General features: G+C 40.6%; 2 protein-coding genes across 6 annotated transcripts in view; both read left to right on the top strand.

Annotated features, from left to right (window-relative positions):
* Positions 1-14,855, top strand: part of vps13d (vacuolar protein sorting 13 homolog D) — a 41,466-nt gene extending 26,611 nt beyond the window's left edge. For 3 of the 5 annotated variants that reach the window (XM_019890822.1, XM_019890824.1, XM_019890820.1), the window contains exons 45-70: positions 818-968; positions 1,686-1,902; positions 1,983-2,227; positions 2,313-2,504; positions 2,584-2,710; positions 3,700-3,842; positions 4,139-4,269; positions 4,714-4,889; positions 5,085-5,208; positions 5,467-5,702; positions 5,779-5,881; positions 6,275-6,432; positions 6,726-6,834; positions 7,642-7,812; positions 8,001-8,105; positions 8,826-8,975; positions 9,488-9,637; positions 9,787-9,883; positions 10,290-10,438; positions 10,744-10,878; positions 11,190-11,357; positions 11,545-11,677; positions 11,883-12,078; positions 12,353-12,484; positions 12,582-12,822; positions 13,909-14,855. In XM_019890822.1, the coding sequence (XP_019746381.1) occupies positions 818-968; positions 1,686-1,902; positions 1,983-2,227; positions 2,313-2,504; positions 2,584-2,710; positions 3,700-3,842; positions 4,139-4,269; positions 4,714-4,889; positions 5,085-5,208; positions 5,467-5,702; positions 5,779-5,881; positions 6,275-6,432; positions 6,726-6,834; positions 7,642-7,812; positions 8,001-8,105; positions 8,826-8,975; positions 9,488-9,637; positions 9,787-9,883; positions 10,290-10,438; positions 10,744-10,878; positions 11,190-11,357; positions 11,545-11,677; positions 11,883-12,078; positions 12,353-12,484; positions 12,582-12,822; positions 13,909-14,040 (4,071 nt within the window). In that variant the 3' untranslated portion in view covers positions 14,041-14,855. Of the gene's footprint in view, positions 1-464; positions 513-817; positions 969-1,685; positions 1,903-1,982; positions 2,228-2,312; positions 2,505-2,583; positions 2,711-3,699; positions 3,843-4,138; positions 4,270-4,713; positions 4,890-5,084; positions 5,209-5,466; positions 5,703-5,778; positions 5,882-6,274; positions 6,433-6,725; positions 6,835-7,641; positions 7,813-8,000; positions 8,106-8,825; positions 8,976-9,487; positions 9,638-9,786; positions 9,884-10,289; positions 10,439-10,743; positions 10,879-11,189; positions 11,358-11,544; positions 11,678-11,882; positions 12,079-12,352; positions 12,485-12,581; positions 12,823-13,908 lie in introns of all 5 variants that reach the window. The other 2 variants (XM_019890821.1, XM_019890825.1) reach the window with 2 other exon arrangements.
* A 1,191-nt stretch (positions 14,856-16,046) lies between these two features.
* The window catches only part of rcc2 (regulator of chromosome condensation 2), a 9,241-nt gene continuing 6,942 nt past the window's right edge, over positions 16,047-18,345 (top strand). Inside the window, exon 1 of the mRNA XM_019890828.1 lies at positions 16,047-16,175. The gene's annotated coding sequence lies outside the window, so the exon portion shown is untranslated. The remainder of the gene's footprint in view (positions 16,176-18,345) is intronic.

Genomic DNA, 18,345 nt, shown 5'->3' with positions numbered 1-18,345 from the left:
GCGAGAGGTGTTTCCCGGCGAGGAGATTCCGTTTGAGTTTGAAGCTCGAGAGAAACTTCGCCATAGGTATATTTCTGAGCAATGTTTGTCACTGATATTTGTATTGAATAGACAAATAGTAGTTACTAATGTAATATTAATGAAAGCTTTAGGCAACAGTAGTAGCCCTGCATGGTAATTCTGTGCCTGTTATGTAAAACTTACAAGTTGTCATTATTTCCTTATGTAGGCACACTCATGAGCTGAAGCTGCACCAGCTGCTTGTGCGAGTGTGTGGATGGGAGCAAGTAAAGCCTGTGTCTGTAGACAAAGTTGGAATTTTCTTCCGTTATGCAGCTCCAGACAGGAACAACGCATCCAACATTGTAAGCGAACATTATGACCTCAAAATCAAGTCTAGCTGGAACATTTTTTAATTATTAATTCCATTTCCCCTGACCCCCACACCTGCTGCACTTCCACAGGTTGGCAGTCCTATCAGCAGGACAAACATAATTCATCCACACGTCTACGTAAGTCCGATGTTAAGTCACTGAGAAAACTATAAAATACAGGTCATCATGACTACACTTACCAAGAAGCTTGATAATTGCATGAATAAAACTTTGCACCAGCCATTAAGCAACAGGTCTTATCCCAAACATTTACCAGTAACTCAATTCTTTCTTTCACTAAATGACACCTGTTTAAATTCTTGTTTTTGATTGACATTGCTTTTACTGTATATGGTTATAATGACATCATCATATACTTTTTGTTCAAGCTTCAAAGCTACATCTGACTATGTGTGCCATACCTTTTGATGAAAATCACACAGTTCTCAGCACTGCCTCCAGTCAGAGTGGTCTTCTCCATCACGATGGAGGGAAGTGCCAGGAAGGTCATAACTGTCCGCTCAGCCCTCATTTTGAAGAATCGTCTCGATGTTCCCATGGAGATCAGACTTGACAGCCCCTCTGCTCCTGACAGTAGGCTACTGCTGTTCCGTTTTTCATGATTTACTGGACTCGTTTTCAGTGTACACTCTGTTGTATATGTTTGTAGTACATCACACAGAAGCAGGGAGAGGTGGGGCGCAGAAATAATGATGCCCCCCTAAGTTGTGAGGCACCCTAACAGTAGTCTGGACTACTACACTTACACTTTAAATTTATAAACATTATACAATAAACATAAATTTAAAAAATGACATTTTATGGCATGGAATGAACAGTGGGTTTCCACCCAACTAAACATTTTGCGTGTGTGTGTGTGTGTGTGTGTGTGTGTGTGTGTGTGTGTGTGTGTGTGTGTGTGTGTGTGTGTGTGTGTGAGGCTATTGATAAACATTTAATTGTACATTTTAAAAAAACAATTACCAAAACAAGGATTCATTTTCACAGTGAACTATTTCTGTTAATATGTTGTAGGGTAGGGTCTGATTTTGAAAGATGAAAAGTCCGTCAATGTATCTTTATGCACAAAAGGGTCGGGTCTCTTTCGGCCTTAACCATGCCACAATAACAACAAAGAACTGAACTGATTACGCAACCTTCTGCTGTCTGCCACACGCACTTTTTTCTCATCCACTGACAGTCAGCCTTTACACATTCTAAAGTGTTGTGTTTATTGTCTCTCAACTCAACTGTATTTATAGAGCACTTTCAAACAGCCATCCTTTACCAACTGTCAACCTATGTCGACAGAGCCGGTGGTATTGCCTCCAATTTTGCCTGGTCAGGCCTTGGCAGTTCCACTCCACCTGACGTCATGGCGGCTCCAAGTGCGGCCCAAGGGCTTGGGCTTATTTTTCTGCAAAGTTCCAATCCATTGGACCAGTGTGGAGCGGCCCGGGGAGATCAGCAGCAGCAAGAGGGATTGCCAGTCTGCAGACTTTGATGACACTCTGAAACGTAACTTCAGGTAAATTGGTTGACTCGCACATTTTGCTCTGGTTTGATTTTCGATTAGTTATGTCAACTAATTTCTCTGCATTTCTCAAGGTTTTGTGTGGTCATAAAAAAGGAAAACTACCCAGACCAGCGACCTGCCAAAAGGGTCTCTAGTACAAATCAGATCTATCGACAGCCAGGTCACACAATCTATCTGTTGCCCACCATGGTGCTGGCCAACCTGCTACCCTGTGACCTCAACTACTACGTGAAGGGGACAGCCATCAAAGGCTCACTGAAACCTGGAAAAGAAGCCGTGCTTCATGCTGTGGACACCTCACAGAACATGGAGCTAGGTCGGAGAGGAGGAAAAAAAACCCACTAGTATTAGTATTTGCTATACATTTTGTCTCATTAATGCTCTTGATGCTTGTATTTCAGGTGTCCTATTAGAGAACTTCCCTGTGTGCAAAGAGCTGCTCATTCCTCCTGGAACTCAGAATTATGTTGTAAGGATGAGGCTGTATGACACAAACAAGCGTCTTCTTTGTCTCACCATCCGCATCATCCTGCGGGCACACGGGGCACTGAAAATCCTAATTTCTGCCCCCTACTGGCTCATCAACAAAACAGGTTAAGAAGGATAAATAAAAAAAAAAGTCATTGTCCGCAACAAATTTGCTCAGTTCCTAAAGTTATTTTCCTTTTTCAGGCTTGCCATTAATTTTCAGACAAGACAATGGAAAAGTGGATGCAGCAGGACAGTTTGATGAGCATGAATTAGCGCGAAGCCTCAGTCCATTACTGTTCTGCTACACTGACAAAGAACAACCTGCTATGTAAGTTTGTATTAGAATATAATTTCATGTATCATTTTAACCCTTTAGTAAACACAGATCCAGTTTGACTACCTAAACCATAAACACTAGGAAGAGCCAATGATTATTTTTTAAAGGGATACCTAATAATAAAAATACGTCAGATTTATATGGTGTTTTCAGGACACGGGACACACAAAGCACTCAAAATGGGTACATAGTTCGTGCACTCATGTACATTCTTATTCACTGGTGGCGGTAAACTGTGTGTGGAGCCACAGCTGCCCTGGGGCAGGCTGACGGAAGCCCCTCCAACGACCACCCAGCATTCACACTCAGCCGTATACCAGTGTGAGTGGCACTGGACGCAAGGTGAATGAAGTGTCTTGCGCAAGGACACAATGACACATGACTCGGACAGAGTAAGATTCTAACAGTGGACCGTCCGATTACTGGACGACCTGCTATAACTCTGAGCCATGCCCGACCCTATGTACTTAATTTTCAGCAATAAAAAGTCAATATTTAGTCTGTAATTAATTGGAGCTTGATTTTTCATGTACATTTAATAACTTTAAAAATGAATTAAAAATAATATAGCTAGCTGCCGTGTTCATGAAACACATCACCAGATAACTGTCATGTCATGTCATTTTCAACATACGTGTGTAAACGTGGGGATGCAGAGCCAAATGGTCTTTTGATGGCACAAAATACACTTTGGAGAATGAAAAGACCAAGTGGCATTTCTTCGCTCACTAAACATGCATGGACAATTCTTTAATTAATATGTCCTAACTTACCTGCATAAAGGTCAGAGTGCCTCTTCAGTTCATTTAATTGATCGATTGTTATTTTGAAAGTTTTTCTTTTGAAAAAGTTTCAGTTGGTTCAAGATGCATTTAATCAACAGTCGATTCCACACAATAACCATTTTTTTCCTACTGTGCTTATTGCCATTGATTTTTTTTTCTTTTTCATTCAATTTTCCCTATACTTCTCAAACCCAGGTGTACTATGCGGGTTGGAAAGGGGATGCATCCAGACGGAGTTCCAGGCTGGTGCCAGGGTTTCTCCCTGGATGGAGGAAGTGGAGTCAGGGCAGTGAAGGTTATTCAACAGGGTAACAGACCTGGACTCATCTACAACATTGGCAAGTTCTTGTATTCCCACTTTGTGTCAATTAGTAATTCCTAACTTAAATATAATTGAATGTAGTAACAGTAAATGTCCGGTATCACCAGTGCAATGTCACTTATCATGACAAAAAGTTTCCAATATTTCAAACGCGTGAGGCGCAATCAGGGCAAGAGCCTTGCTCATTTTGTATACGATGTCCCTAGTAAACATTTTGTTTTGTGGCAAGCACTGAAAAAACATTATTATTGCCTGAAGCGTGTAAATACCAGTGATTTAATTTATCATTTGTTGTCGATCTTTTCAATGTAGGTATTAGTGTGCGTAACGGAAAAGGACGCTACAGAGACACTCACATCGTGACATTTGCCCCCCGGTATTTGCTGGACAACAGCTCCTCACACAAACTTGCCTTCGCCCAGAGAGAGTTTGCTCGAGGAAAGGTGAAGAATTTCCTCATCTCATGGTGTTCTTCTGTTGTTCCCTTAACTCCCTTACTTTAACTTACAAGTGGCCCAACTTACAAATTTTTCCAAGTGAGGGGGGTGTTGCTTGGTTGATTGATTATTTACATTTTTTTTTTTTTTGCCTTTTTGCTTGCTGAATGTTAATTACAAATTCACCCGATGTGAAGTGACAAAAATGAGAGTGACAGTCACCAAAGCACTTACAGCCATTTATTGTACTGAACAAACAATCAAATACACAAAGAAAAATGAAAACATGCACAATGAGCATGGAGATTACGCTAACACAGAACTAATGGGAAAAGAGTATTTGATATACTGTACGAGTTAATTGAGTTATGAGCTTGGTCATGGTGGGAATTCAACTTGTAAGTCAAAGTCCTACTATATTATAAATAGATACATTTGACTTATTCCCAGGGTACAGCCAACCCAGAGGGTTACATCTCCACTCTGCCAGGCTCCAGCGTTGTCTTCCACTGGCCCCGAAATGACTATGACCAACTGTTGTGTGTGCGCCTAATGGACAGCCCAACATGCACCTGGTCGGGAGGCTTTGAGGTCAATAAACCCAAGTCCTTCCACGTCAACATGAGGTGAGAAATAGTTTGGCCCCTCATCCTTAACATTTTCTAATTACATCCGTTAACACTACTCACAACAAGTAAGGGATATTCCAGTGAAGTGTGAAACTTGAGGTTGAACCTAAAATGTACTCTAACCTTCAATGAATTTGTGTGTGCATACGTCCGTGTAAATAAAGTGGTTTCATTGAATCTTGCTTTTTAAAGGGACACCATGGGGAATTGCTTCTTCCTGCGGACCGAGATCACCATCAAGGGAGCCACGTACCAGATCTCCTTCACTGACAGTGATCAGCTGCCCCCACCTTTCCGCATCCACAACATCTCTGAAGTAAGCTCCTGCTTTGTTACATGGCTTTTTGCACGATTTAACATGTATAAGCAAGTGCTGCAGAGGTAAACAATTGAGAGACATATCACCTGTTGCCCCCGCGACCCGACCCTTGATAAGCGGTAGAGAATGGATGGATGGATTTTTAAATATACTTCAACTGTCTTTACTAATAATGGATCTTTACACTGTTGAATGTTGTGCTATGATCCAGCTCGAAGACAAAGTAAGAAACGAAGTTTCTTCAAATCTCTTCAGGTTCCGATCCAATTCTGGCAGCATGGGGTAGTTGACATCAAGCTGCACACTGAGGTGAAGGCAGATTCCGAGCTGGACTACGCCTGTGATGAGCAAACTCTGCCACCATACCTGACTCTGATTGTGAAGGGAGCGGGCTCCTCAGAGATCACAGCTGACATGAACTTCTTCAGAGAATACAACAAGCTCTACTATGAGAATTTCATCTACATCGCTGCCACGCACACCTTCTCACAGTACTGATCCCTGACATGAAGCATTTTTTTCATGTTAAAAGTTGATGACAAATGCAGTTATTTTTCTTTGATAAAGGAGTGGTGGCAGGAGGCCACTTGGCAAGAAGCATCTGGTAAGCCGTGCGGAACTGGTTCTTGATGTGGACACAAAAACACAGAGGGTCATCTTGAAAAAGAAGGTATTATTTTCGCGTTGTGTTATTAGGTATCATGGGGATTCCCCAAACATTAAAAATGTCACAGCTGTCCCAATAATAACTAAGACATTTTTCTTCATGATTTTAAACTTGATTTCAAAGTTGATATTAAGTATGAATTGCTTAAACTTGACATGTCAAAGTGCCGAATTCCATTTTTTGTCCATGTGTGGAAAAAGCCTGATTCTGATTTTAGCAAATCCAACTCCATCCATATTTTTCCTACTTAATACTACCATGACGCATATCTGAATTTTTCAACTTTAGAGCAAAATAGAGCTTTGTGTTTCAATTTTCTCTTAACTAAAAGCTCAATGCATTATACAGTATCAGGTCATTTCCTGCCAAAAATAACATTGGAATCTTCATTGGCAGGAACCTGGGAAGCGCTCCCAGCTGTGGAGGATGACGGGTACTGGCATGCTGTGTCATGAAGGCTCCTCACCACCTCAGAGCAAACCCACCCAACCACGCCCAATGGACTCCTCTTTGGTTTTGGACATTGCAGGACTTGCAGCTGTCAGTGACAACAGGTTAGCATTTATTTATTTTCCCCAGGGTTTTCTTTATATGGAAACTGCCATACAAAGATGTTTCAAAATCACAGGTAATGTCACCAAAGTGGTTGTGGTGGCATAATGCATACATATATTTCTCTTGTATTTGTAAACGAAGGCCATCTGTCCAATAGCAAATTAAGTATCTCAAAGAAATGTGGGTTGCTTTTAGTTTTCACTTGGTAGACATTCAATGATCAGTTTTGGACTGTGTGGGAAATGAAAAGGTAGTGTTACATGTCTTTCATTATTTTTTCTGTCTTAAACAGTTTTGAGCCATTGATGCTAAGAAGACCAGACTCTCGTCGCAGCACAACCCAGACATGGCATTTCAGCTCATGCATGCTAACCTGTGGCCTTCCTCGGCTAGTAGTACAGGTGGGGATATAAAACCATTTTTTTATTCTTTTTTTAACTAAATACAAGATTTTTATTGAGTGTTTTTGTTCAAATTTCATTGCACGTTGATAAATTATTTCCGTGATAGTTTTCTTCCTTGTTAAATTTATACTATAAGTACTTCACAAGTTCTCAGATTCCCCGAACTTCCTCCTGAACTTTCTTCATTCAATTCAGATCCTGCCTCTCCACATCCCTTTTGGTCTTTAAACGTTTGTGAACATTTAGCTGGAAAATACAGACTTTTGGCTCATCTCATCACTGGTGGCCACAGTGAATCACTTGCATAATTTGTTTGGCAGTTATTGCGTATGTTTTTGCCGCATTTAACAAAGGCGAGTTGTGAGCCCTTTATTGCAGTCATGCAATCATGCAGTGCTTTTACGTCATCTGCCTTGTTAACATTAAAAGAAAAATACATCTGGAGGTCATCTGCATACATGTCCTTTGAGATTCCTTCAAATTGGCTGATGACATCTGAGAGGGGATCATATCGAGCATGAAAAGGATGGGCTCCAAAACTGACCCCTGAGGAACATCGCAGGAAAGGTGGACCAATTGACTTGTGGGGAGAGGGGGGAAGGAGGGGGGTCAACGGAAGAGCTTTTTTGTTGAAAGTAATTGAAGGCAACCAGACTGAAAATGATCAAATGAATTGCATCTGTTCAACACACTCCCTAACTGATTTGCAATAGATAGCGTCATCGGTTTGACTACACAGTAATTTCCTGCTTTAAAGTTTACAGTAAAAGCCAGTTATTGACTTGAATTCTTTTTTCCTTTCAGGTAAGGGGTGGTATTGAAGGCCTGTACGATGGAGCAGAGGTGGTTTTGGGACCAGATTCTGGACTTCTGGAGCCTGGTCCTGAACAGCAGTTTATCAACCAGAAGATGAGGCCTGGTTCTGGTGTATTGTCTGTTCAAGTGTTACCAGACGGACCCACACGTGTTCTGCAGGTAGGAGTCAGACCCCATATAACTGTTTATGAACAACAAAATTTGATTGATCACAGTACTAGAGCGCCACAATAACCCCTGATAACCTGGGAAAGAATTAGAAGCTGCCTGTTTGCTATAATTACAGGTATACTGTAGACTTTTGTTCACACGGTGTTGTTTCACCTTCTTTCTGTATTCATTAACAGATCAGTGACTTCAACCAAAGGAGGATGATCCACAAGTCACCAAGTGCTGAGCCGGACAAGAGCAAAGATGATTTGAAGAAGAAAGAACCTGAACAGGAGCTTGAGGTAAAAGCATTGACAGACAAACATCCCTAACAAATTTCTCCAAGTGCTTGCTCTGTTTAAAATACCTCAGATCATATTGTGAGAGATGTTGACATCGATTTTATTTCATGAATGAAAAAAAATATTGATCATAAAAATTTTACAGGATTGTTGTATTGGATTTTTTGTTTACATTTAATCATTACTAATCACACATCCACCATCCAAATAATTACACAGCCAACTGTGCAATCGCGAGAATGCACGGTGCGGCACATGAAATGGATGAAAAAGTAATAAGCAATTAGTTTTGTAAAGATGTAGAGAAGTGCCGCTGGGGAGTATGAGATGCATGCAAGAATAAACTTTATGAGGCAGAGTGTAAAAGCAATATTTAAAAAAAAACGTTGAAATGTAAATATGCAAGGCAAGATTATTGTAAAATATTTTGGAAATGATTTCAATAATCCAGATCAATTAAAACGTTTTCCACTGAAACGATACAGTATACTTCAATATTTATCCCCCCCCCCCCAAAAAAAATCCCACAAAATTGAAAAGGATTTGAAAATAGAATTGAAAAGAAACTTATAAATTCTTTAATAGTTTGCCTTATTTCTACAGTCAGTAAGACAAAGTATTCTTCATTCTGTTTCTGTCCATTAGGATTGAAGGACTGCCACTTTGACATACTATCATGCCTTACCCATATTAATATGTACCTGACATCATTCTTACCAGGTTTTAGTGAATTTGGAGGAAGGTATTGGCATATCTCTGGTCAACAAGGTTCCTGAAGAGCTTGTGTTTGCCACACTGTCCGGTATAGATGTCCACTTTACACGCACCGCTGCCAATGAAGTGTTGGAATTGAGCATTCACAACATACAGGTGAGATCCAAATCGCTCACAGTTTAAACAAATTCATGTTAGGGAGCGTGCGTGTGTGTGTGTGTGTGTGTGTGTGTGTGTGTGTGTGTGTGTGTGTGTGTGTGTGTGTGTGTGTATATGTGAGGGAGGGGGGGGGCGGTAGCGGTGGTGCTACACATTATCATATCATATATACATGCTGTGATACTGAAAAGTAAAGTATGTGGACTGAATACAAAATTATGTTGTACTTGTTACTTATTAATAAAATATGCAGAATACAGTATCAGCATAGATACTCCTGAAAACCCGTTTCAGTCCTCCAGGTCATGATACAGTAATCTGTAACGGTTGAATCGGGGCAAGCGGACTGAGTGGCTAGTTGACGTTTTACCTTTTTTTTTGTTAAGCATGAACTGCCAGTTCCAGGTTATACCACACAGCACATTATCTTAATTTAGGGGGTGCAAATACATTTCCACTGCATTATATGTTTGTAATGTTTTGAATTTTAATATTCTTCTGGTTATCAGGTGGACAACCAGCTTCTAGGAACCACACAGCCAGTTATGCTCTGTGTGACTCCTAGTTCTGCCGATGGCACTGTGAGCGACAGTGCTCCAGCCTTGCAGGTGAACTCAGTCAAAGTTCCAAGCAGTCTCATGCTCACTGATATCTTCAAGGTCAGTATCGGGCACATTACTCTCTGGCTGTTCACATTGCATAAAAAAATGTGATACATTTCACATTTGGGCAAAAAAAAAAAAAAAAAATCATAATTGACCTGCAGTATGAATGTAGCCTTTCTATCGATGTAACTTTGTGTCTACAGCACCTCATGGTAACAGCTGGACGATTCACTGTCATCATTGAAGAGAAGTTGTTGCTCAAGATGCTCAGCTTTTTTGGTTACGGGCAGACAGAAGCAGGTCGGTGAACTGTGAACTTTCATGAGTCTCTTTCACAAATTGATGGTGATGCAATCACCATTGAAAATGAGAAGCTCTGTGCTGTACAGCCCAAACCTTATAATCTGGCGCAACTGGACTGTTCTGGTTGTCTTCGAAGACGTTTCGCCTCTCATCTGAACAGGCTTCATCGGTTCATGCATCAAGGCTTGGTTAGGATAGCGCTAGGTTCATCATTCATTATGGATGTGGGAAAGCACTACGTCAAGCTCCTCAACTCACTTTAGTCTAGTTCCTGGGCACTAATATGCCAGAAGATGGTAGCAAAGTACAACATAAAGTTCCTCATTCCATCCTGTTTAAACCAGGCTACACTAAAACGTATTGTCTGTATCAAATCATAAGGTTATTCGTGTAATTGATGTAGAACTGGAGAAATTGGATGAAAACCTTCATGAGAGGTCGAATCAGGATGCAGGACCTCCCAAACGCTACTACTTTGAGAACCTGAAGATCAGTCTGCCTCAGGTCAAGCTCAGCGTCCTCACCTCTCACAAGCTGCCTGCAGATCTAAAGGTAATATTCAGCTTTTAAACTCTTCTAAAATCTCTGCTGCTGCTTTGACTACATGACGTCACTTGAACAAGGCTAAATTGAGGTTTCTGTGTTTGTTCGGTTGCCTGGATGGTAACTCCCATCACTTGAGGGTTGTTTTTATCACAGTTGTATTTGATGGCGGACAAATTTATAAAGTGTAACTCATCTGGACTTGTTCTCCTTTGCGAGCAAATTTGGTCTGTTCTACACAGTGCCTATTGAACACGAGTAGGAGAAACACACTTTGTACGGATAATATCATAATTTTATTTTTATCGCGTCAGGTTTTGAAAGGTACTTTGGGATTTCCACTGGTTCGCTTTGAGGATGCTGTTGTCAACATGTACCCATTCACTCGGGTGCACCCCTATGAGACCCAGGAGATCATCTTCAATGATATTATCAAGCATTTCAGAGAGGTATGAGGAGATGGTTCTATGTTGCAGGGGTGCCGAACTACACAACAAGTTATTTTAACATTTAACTATATGACGGAATCAAATATGAGCCACTGCTCTCTTTGTATGATGCAGTGCACACTGGAGTTCAAACTATAACCACAATAATGAACACGGTGATGAGTTGTATCTCTGTAAAGCCATCGTTTTTTTGTTTTGTTTTGTTTTTTTTTTATGCAATGCTGATATTAGATTGCATTAGATGCGCAAGTGATCATAATTTTGTGGCCGCTAAGTGTAATACACAGTATGATGTGTATTTGTATCTAAAGGAGCTGATCAGCCAGGCAGCTCAGATCCTGGGCTCGGTAGACTTCCTCGGAAATCCAATTGGACTTCTCAATGATGTCTCTGAAGGCGTATCGGAGCTCATCAAGTATGGCAACGTGGGTGGGCTCATACGAAACGTGACACACGGCGTGTCCAACTCTGCTGCCAAGGTACATATTCACTCAGCGGTTTACTTTCAGCAGCTCTTTGTATTTTATACAGCTTTAGTTCACATTGCCGTCGAGCTCTGCTTCTGTGTTGTTAAATCGTTAGTCTCTTACACATTGAGCAAAGCTAAATAATTAAAAAACTGGATAAAATTACACTTGTAACATATTCCCCATATGCGTCATTCAGTTTGCAGGAACTTTATCTGATGGGCTTGGGAAAACCATGGACAACCGGCACCAGACGGAGCGAGAGTACATCAGATACCACGGAGCCACCAGTGGCGAGCATCTGGTTGCAGGCATCCATGGACTAGCTCATGGTACTAACCTCTCTTTTGCATATTAGTCATTACTCATGGTATCTGAATTCATGCCAAAATATTAATTGACGTTAAATTTCATTAAAATCAAAATTAAATGGCCTCTAAATGAATTTTGTTGGCTGAGAAACCTTGCTGAAGTAATTAAGAAGCATAAAAGTGCTGTGAAAGAAAGGCATCTCGGTGACTTCTTGTGATCTCTTAGGTATCATAGGTGGCATGACAAGTATCATAACTTCAACTGTGGAGGGGGTCAAGACGGAGGGTGGAGTCAGCGGCTTTTTCTCTGGCCTGGGGAAAGGTCTTGTTGGCACTGTGACCAAACCAGTGGCTGGAGCGCTGGACTTTGCTTCAGAGACAGCACAGACGGTCCGGGACATGGCAAGTCTCAGTAACCACAGGTGGGTGGAACTGCTTACCTGTGTTAAGTTCCCTTCACTCCAATTCATTGTAATTATGTAGTGCCAGATCTTCCTGATGGAAGGCGCCGGAGGTCACAACCTTTTGGGGACCAGAGAACCATGTGTGTTTTGTTATCATTCTGTTTATAACACGATCTGGATCTCTTTCTGAGATATCAACCTTACACATAACTTAAATAACATTCCTCCATGTCTTTGACATATGTCCAACTGTGATTCCCTTTTCATGTGGTGTTGGTCCTGTGTTGTTCAGGCTAAGCGTGTTGCGTGTCAGGAAACCTCGCTGCTGTAAAGGTCCCCAGGGTCTTCTACCTCGCTACTCAGCCTTACAGGCTGATGGCCAGGAGCAGCTCTTCCACTTGACAGACAACATTCAGTCTGAGTTGTAAGTCACTTGCCTTCACTGGACTTGTATGCGCCATGACTTTAACATACACCGCTCCCTCCCTTCACACACTTTTTTTTTCCTTGACTGCCGTCAGCTTCATTGCAGTGGAACCCATCGACAGCTACAGTGTGCTCATCTCCTCCAAAGTGGTCTACTTCCTGAAGCCTGGAGACCATGTGGACCGTGAAGCTATTTTCCTGGAGATCAAATATGACGACCTCTACCACAGTCTGGTGTCTAAAGATCATGGGAAAGTCTATGTGCAGCTCACCAAAAAGGCTGAAAGCACCAGTAGTGGTGTGGCCATCCCTGGCCCTTCCCATCAGAAGCCTATGGTAAGACAATACTGGGAACAGGACACTTTGTTGCATAGTTTTGTCATCATTTGCTCTCCAAACTCTTGATTAAATTCTCTGCTATTTTGATGTTTAAATATGTCTCTGCAAAGCTTTTTGGAACGTCATGGCTGTTTATTTATCTGAAAAATTTTTTATTAAATTAAATATTTTCCAGCAGCTCCTATATTTTGTTGTTCTACTTCTTCCATTCATAACTTTGCTGCTGTGAATTGGGAATTTCTCCATTGCGAGACTAATAAAGGTTTTCTTATCTTATCTTATCTTAAAAAACTTAAAAATCTGTGATTCTCAGTCCTGTAATGAGGCAAACTGCTATGCCAACCTTATGTAGTTTGAAGCCAGGGGGGAATTGTTATTAATAATTACAGGTTTGTTGTGGTTACTTCATTCTTTCCCCAAAGTAATACAATTCATTATTTGCGTTCACTTACCTTATTATTTATTTATTTTAAGTGACTTTTAGATTTGATTTTGCTCCCTAGTTTGTTGTTTATGGTGACTATGTATTACAAATCATGTTGCGTGTTATTGTTTGGTCTGCCACCTGGTGGTAATTGTGTGGCATAAGTGAAAGCTTTTAAGATAAGATAAGATAAGATAAGAAAACCTTTATTAGTCTCGCAATGGAGAAATTCCCAATTCACAGCAGCAAAGTTATGAAAGGAAGAAGTAGAACAACAAAATATAGGAGCTGCTGGAAAGGCAGCCACTCTCGCGGCGCCATTTTGAAGTCAAAATAACAAAAATAACACAACACAACACATAGGACACAAGACAGTCGTGCAATCTTCACCACTTTTCTGCATACACTTTGTTGTCTGAAGCAGTTATAGATGAAAGAGGAGAGGTTTTGTTCATCAAATCAAGCTTCCTCTGTCTCTTCTTATTTCTAGTCATTTACTGTAGGTCACAACTGATGATAAAATGACACAATAGATCACCTTTGCAATATAAACATGTACCGTCATATCGCCTAGCTCTTTTTCCAGATATCAATTCTTCGTCCAAGTCCTGCTGCCTATTCTTATTTGTGTTCTAATCCTCCTTATGCTTGACCAACAGGTCCATGTGAAGAGTGAAACTCTGGCCCTCAAAATCTCCCAAGAGATCAACTACGCCAAAAGTCTATACTATGAGCAACAGCTCATGTTACCTGCCAGTAACAATGAAGACTGCTTATTGCTTGAGTCATGATTAAATATGGATGGGCAGTTTCTGAAGCTTCCTCAAATGAACATGTCCAGTATAATGTGCCCTGGGATTGACGGGCGACCAGTCCAGAGTTTACCCCCGTATCATGTCGAGAGTCAGCCGGTATGGGCTCCAGCTTACCCACGTCTCTAATGAAGTCAAGCAGTGTAGGAGATTATTGGATGGACGGATCATGTTTCATCAACTCCAGAGAAGGGATTACTTCAGTCACATGCCGTAATATCAGACAGAGTACATGTGCATTACATAGTTTTAATTTCATCTATGTATTTTTGTTACTCTAGTTGACTGTGTATATAGTATCAGATGTACATATCCTGCAGGTCTTCCACATTGTTTGTGAATAGGTAAAAATGTAAATACAACAGTATGGAGAGATGTGACTATAACAAGGTTTTGACTGTTTGCGTGTTTTGGAAAATATTATTTTGTTTGAGGGATGAAATATAAATAATTGCACTGACACATTTAAGTATGTGATACGCCCCAACCTCATTCACTTTGAGCTGCCTTCTCCCGTCTCTCTGCCCTGTAACAACTACAACCGTCAGTTTTGACATATCAGTGACATCACTGTTTGTTCCTCTCTGATGCAACTATGACTTCGTCGTAAACAAGCATCTAACTTCCAGGCAAGGTTTTTGAAAAGTCATTGAAGCGTCAGTGATTTTGGTTTGGTGTCAGATGAGATTTTGTTGAAGTGAGTTTGAGTGCTTGACCGACAGGTTGTGACATATGGAGGTTTTGTAAACTGCATTCACGTGGACAAATGCAAATAAAAGGCCCCTGATTTAACACATTGTTTGCAGTTCTATACTGTATGTGTTTATACGATTAACGATTGAAAAATCACTCTAAAATATGTAGTAGTTGTAAGAAGTACCGGTAGTTGATTTTTCACGTATCTGTACATAACTTGAACACCGGTATTTAATTTTCCCATAATGTTTACATTCACCCCCTTCATTTGAGAACAGATATTTGTACTTTCTATTCCATCAAAATAGGCTTGCAGGGGATGGATGACAAAATGTAAAAAAAGACAAACACCAACATGATTATGGTGACCTTTTGTACATGAATATTGTGCACTTGATTATAGTGTATACTAAGGTTGGAATGGAGTGTAAGTAACGGGTATCTTCAATACAGCAATGCGGTATTCGATATTGACAGTTGGCAATACTGTCAGTCTTTAATGCAGTTTCATAGCCTAGGTCTGGAGTAGGCAACTTCGGTCCTAGAGAGCTGCAGTGCTGCTTGATTTAGAAGTTTCACTCTTCCAACCCACCTATTCAAATGCTCAAGATCATTATCAGGATTTCACAGAGCTTACTGATGAGCTGTTCATTTGAATGAGATGTGTTGGAAGAGGGAAACTTCTAAAACAAGCTGGACCGCCCGCCCTATGCTATTGAGCTGCAGTGTGAACATTTACTTATCTTACTTTATTCACGTTTCTTTAATAATGTCTGAAATGTCATGCTGCTTTCACCAGTCAATGATTTTCTTGTTCATCAATCCATGGCAGCAATTGAATAGAGACAGAGAAAATAATAAAATTACTCTCCATGAAATGTCAGAAGTTACAATAAAACTGTTGCCATAAGTCATGGATTCTTGCAAAGTATATCAGTTTTGTGATCAATTATACAGGCCTACATTTTCAGACAAAGTCAGTAAATTTGTGAGTAATTTGAGATAAGTATTGTTTCAATATTCTTGCTCTGTTGAAAAGAGAAAAGGCAGAACCATTTATAGAGAGAGACAGTGACAATCTTTTTTTTCAGTACATTTCAGAGTCCATATTTTATTACTTTCACATTAGGAGTTCAATCAGTACTTTTACTTTTTGCCTGTTTTTTTTTCAAGCATCTTCTGTGATCAGAGGATTTATGCCATGATAGATAGATGGATGCATGGATGGATAGGTGGATGATGCGCTCGGCGTAAACGTGCAGAAAGCTGATGCCAATCCTGTAGTGTTGTGTAGTGTAATGTATATGGTGGCGAGTGTGGGCCAGCGACCACGTGATGCGGAAGCAGTGTCGAGCTTCTTTTGTTCACATCAATCAAAGCGGACACGGACGGAGAGCTGCTGAATCAGGAAATAGCTGGTACATGATTTATTTTCCATTCTATGAAAATTACAAGTAACCTTTTTTGCGAAACCACGCGTATCCGTTTCCTCTATCACGACAAACTATATTGCCTTGAAAATGTTTGTGAAGTTTTTTTTTTTCTTTTCCTTGTCGCGGTATTGTTTTACGTACATGTCTTTATTAAGTATGCGTTAGCTTAACGCGGAGGTAACGTTAGCTTAATTATCTCGAAACGTTAACGTGTGGTCCAGCGAGAGAACAGAGTAAAGTTGCTTAGTTTGTATGAGGCGCAAACTTTGGCCTTATGTAGAGGCTCGGGATAAAAGTTGACGAATTGGTGGTTCGTTTAGCTTGCTAGCCCGTCTCCAAGCGAACAAAGAGCGTCGGTGCTTAGCTTCGTGAAGCTAGCGGCTACGCGGACACGCGCGTGTGCTTTGTTTCAATTTGCGTGCCTGTGCTTTTATTGTACGTATAACAGAGCCGACTTTATTGACCTTGTTAATCACGTGCGCGTTTTTAAAAGGATGCTGGGTAGGTGGGAAGAAACTACTACAAATTCAAGTCAGTTAAAAGTACCAACTCTCCCGGATACTTCCTCTCTACTCATGTCTGCTCCAATGTTGAAATGTTCTCACTGAGTCTTCTACTGTTTGATGGATTCTAACCCAAGTTGGAAGGAGTTAGTTTGCTTTTGACCATTTGTCCATGTCAGTGGCCGATACACTCGGGAAATGTCAAAACAAAAGTTTGAAGCAGAGTTGTAATCTATAAACCCTTTAAATGTCGACAATTTTCCCTCTCGACTTTTACGTTTTGTTTCATCTCTTATATTACTCAATGTAGCGTATGCTTGTCATGATGATTAGTAGTGTTATGATGAACGAGTCATAGTCTTTCTTTGAGTTGTCAATAAGTTTTACTGACAATACAGCCCGAGACAATTTTATTTACATAGCCCTTAAAGTCTTAAAGGACTACACAAACCCGCAGTTGACAAACATTAAGGACATCCCATGATCTTAACCCTACAGGAGGGCAAGGTAAAACATCTGGGAAAAATAAATCTTGAGAAGAGGTGGCAGATGAGGGGAATCCACCTTCCAGAATGACCAGGCTGTCATGGATGCAGAGTGGGCAATTTACTCAACTCAACTGTATTTATAGAGCACTTTCAAACATCCATCGCTGCATACAAATTTACAATTTAATGCATAATGTGGTGCTATACTATGCTAAATATAGTAGTGTGAGAATTCAACATTAGAAAACATTTCTTTCTTATCTTACTGAGTTAACAGCTCTAATTTCTGTGGGTAGGGCATTCCAAATCACTAGAGCCTGAACAGAAAATGCTCTCTAACCTGCTGACTTCATTTTGTCTCTCGGGATCACCAAAAGCCATCATGTTGTGAACGACAGTTTCGAGACGAAACGTACAATGTCACTAAATCGAGATGAGAATGTGCTAGTCTGTAACACTTGATTAGTCACAAAACTTTGAAATCGCACCTCAAGTAGACGGCGAACTAGTGCAAGTTGTCCAGTATCTGTAATATGGTTGAACTTTCCCCATCCTTGTCAGGATAACTGCAGACGTTTTAATACTAAACATGGGACAACCATGACGAGCAATATGTTACAATAGTCAAGGTGAGACATAACAGTTGTCCTTGGTTTACGACAGTTTCTTTATACGCGGCCTTGTAACCCAATTTGGGAACGTGCCGTACACTATGCTTTCGGAGGACGGTTGACATAATTACAGTAAATATTTGTATGAGAAACACTTCTAGGAAAAACTCTTAAGTGTGGTGTGTCTGTGAAAACTAGTTCGCTGCCTGCTGTTCATAACCTTAAGATATCAAAATTATAGCAAATGCTTGCAAGATTAATAACTTGTGGGACAGTGGTCAACACAATGGACAGCTATTCAAAAGTTACTCCCTCCTACATGAACAAATCCCCAAAAGGAAAAAAAACCCTACAAATCCCAATCTAGGTTATAATAATTTGTGCACGAAAAGATTAAGCAATGTTTACATACAAAGAAAGCAATAATTGAGCATGCCTCCATGTGAGTTTATTTTACATAGCTGGCCAAACTAGTTACTCAAGACACTCTTGAGGCCATTAATATGAAACAGTCAAATTGGGGGCGGGGGGGGGGGGGGGAGAGGGTTTCGGG

The sequence above is a fragment of the Hippocampus comes genome, unplaced genomic scaffold, assembly GCF_001891065.2.
Source record: "Hippocampus comes isolate QL1 unplaced genomic scaffold, H_comes_QL1_v1.1 scaffold174, whole genome shotgun sequence".
NCBI lineage: Eukaryota > Metazoa > Chordata > Actinopteri > Syngnathiformes > Syngnathidae > Hippocampus > Hippocampus comes.
This window is presented reverse-complemented; position numbering and strand designations above follow the sequence as displayed.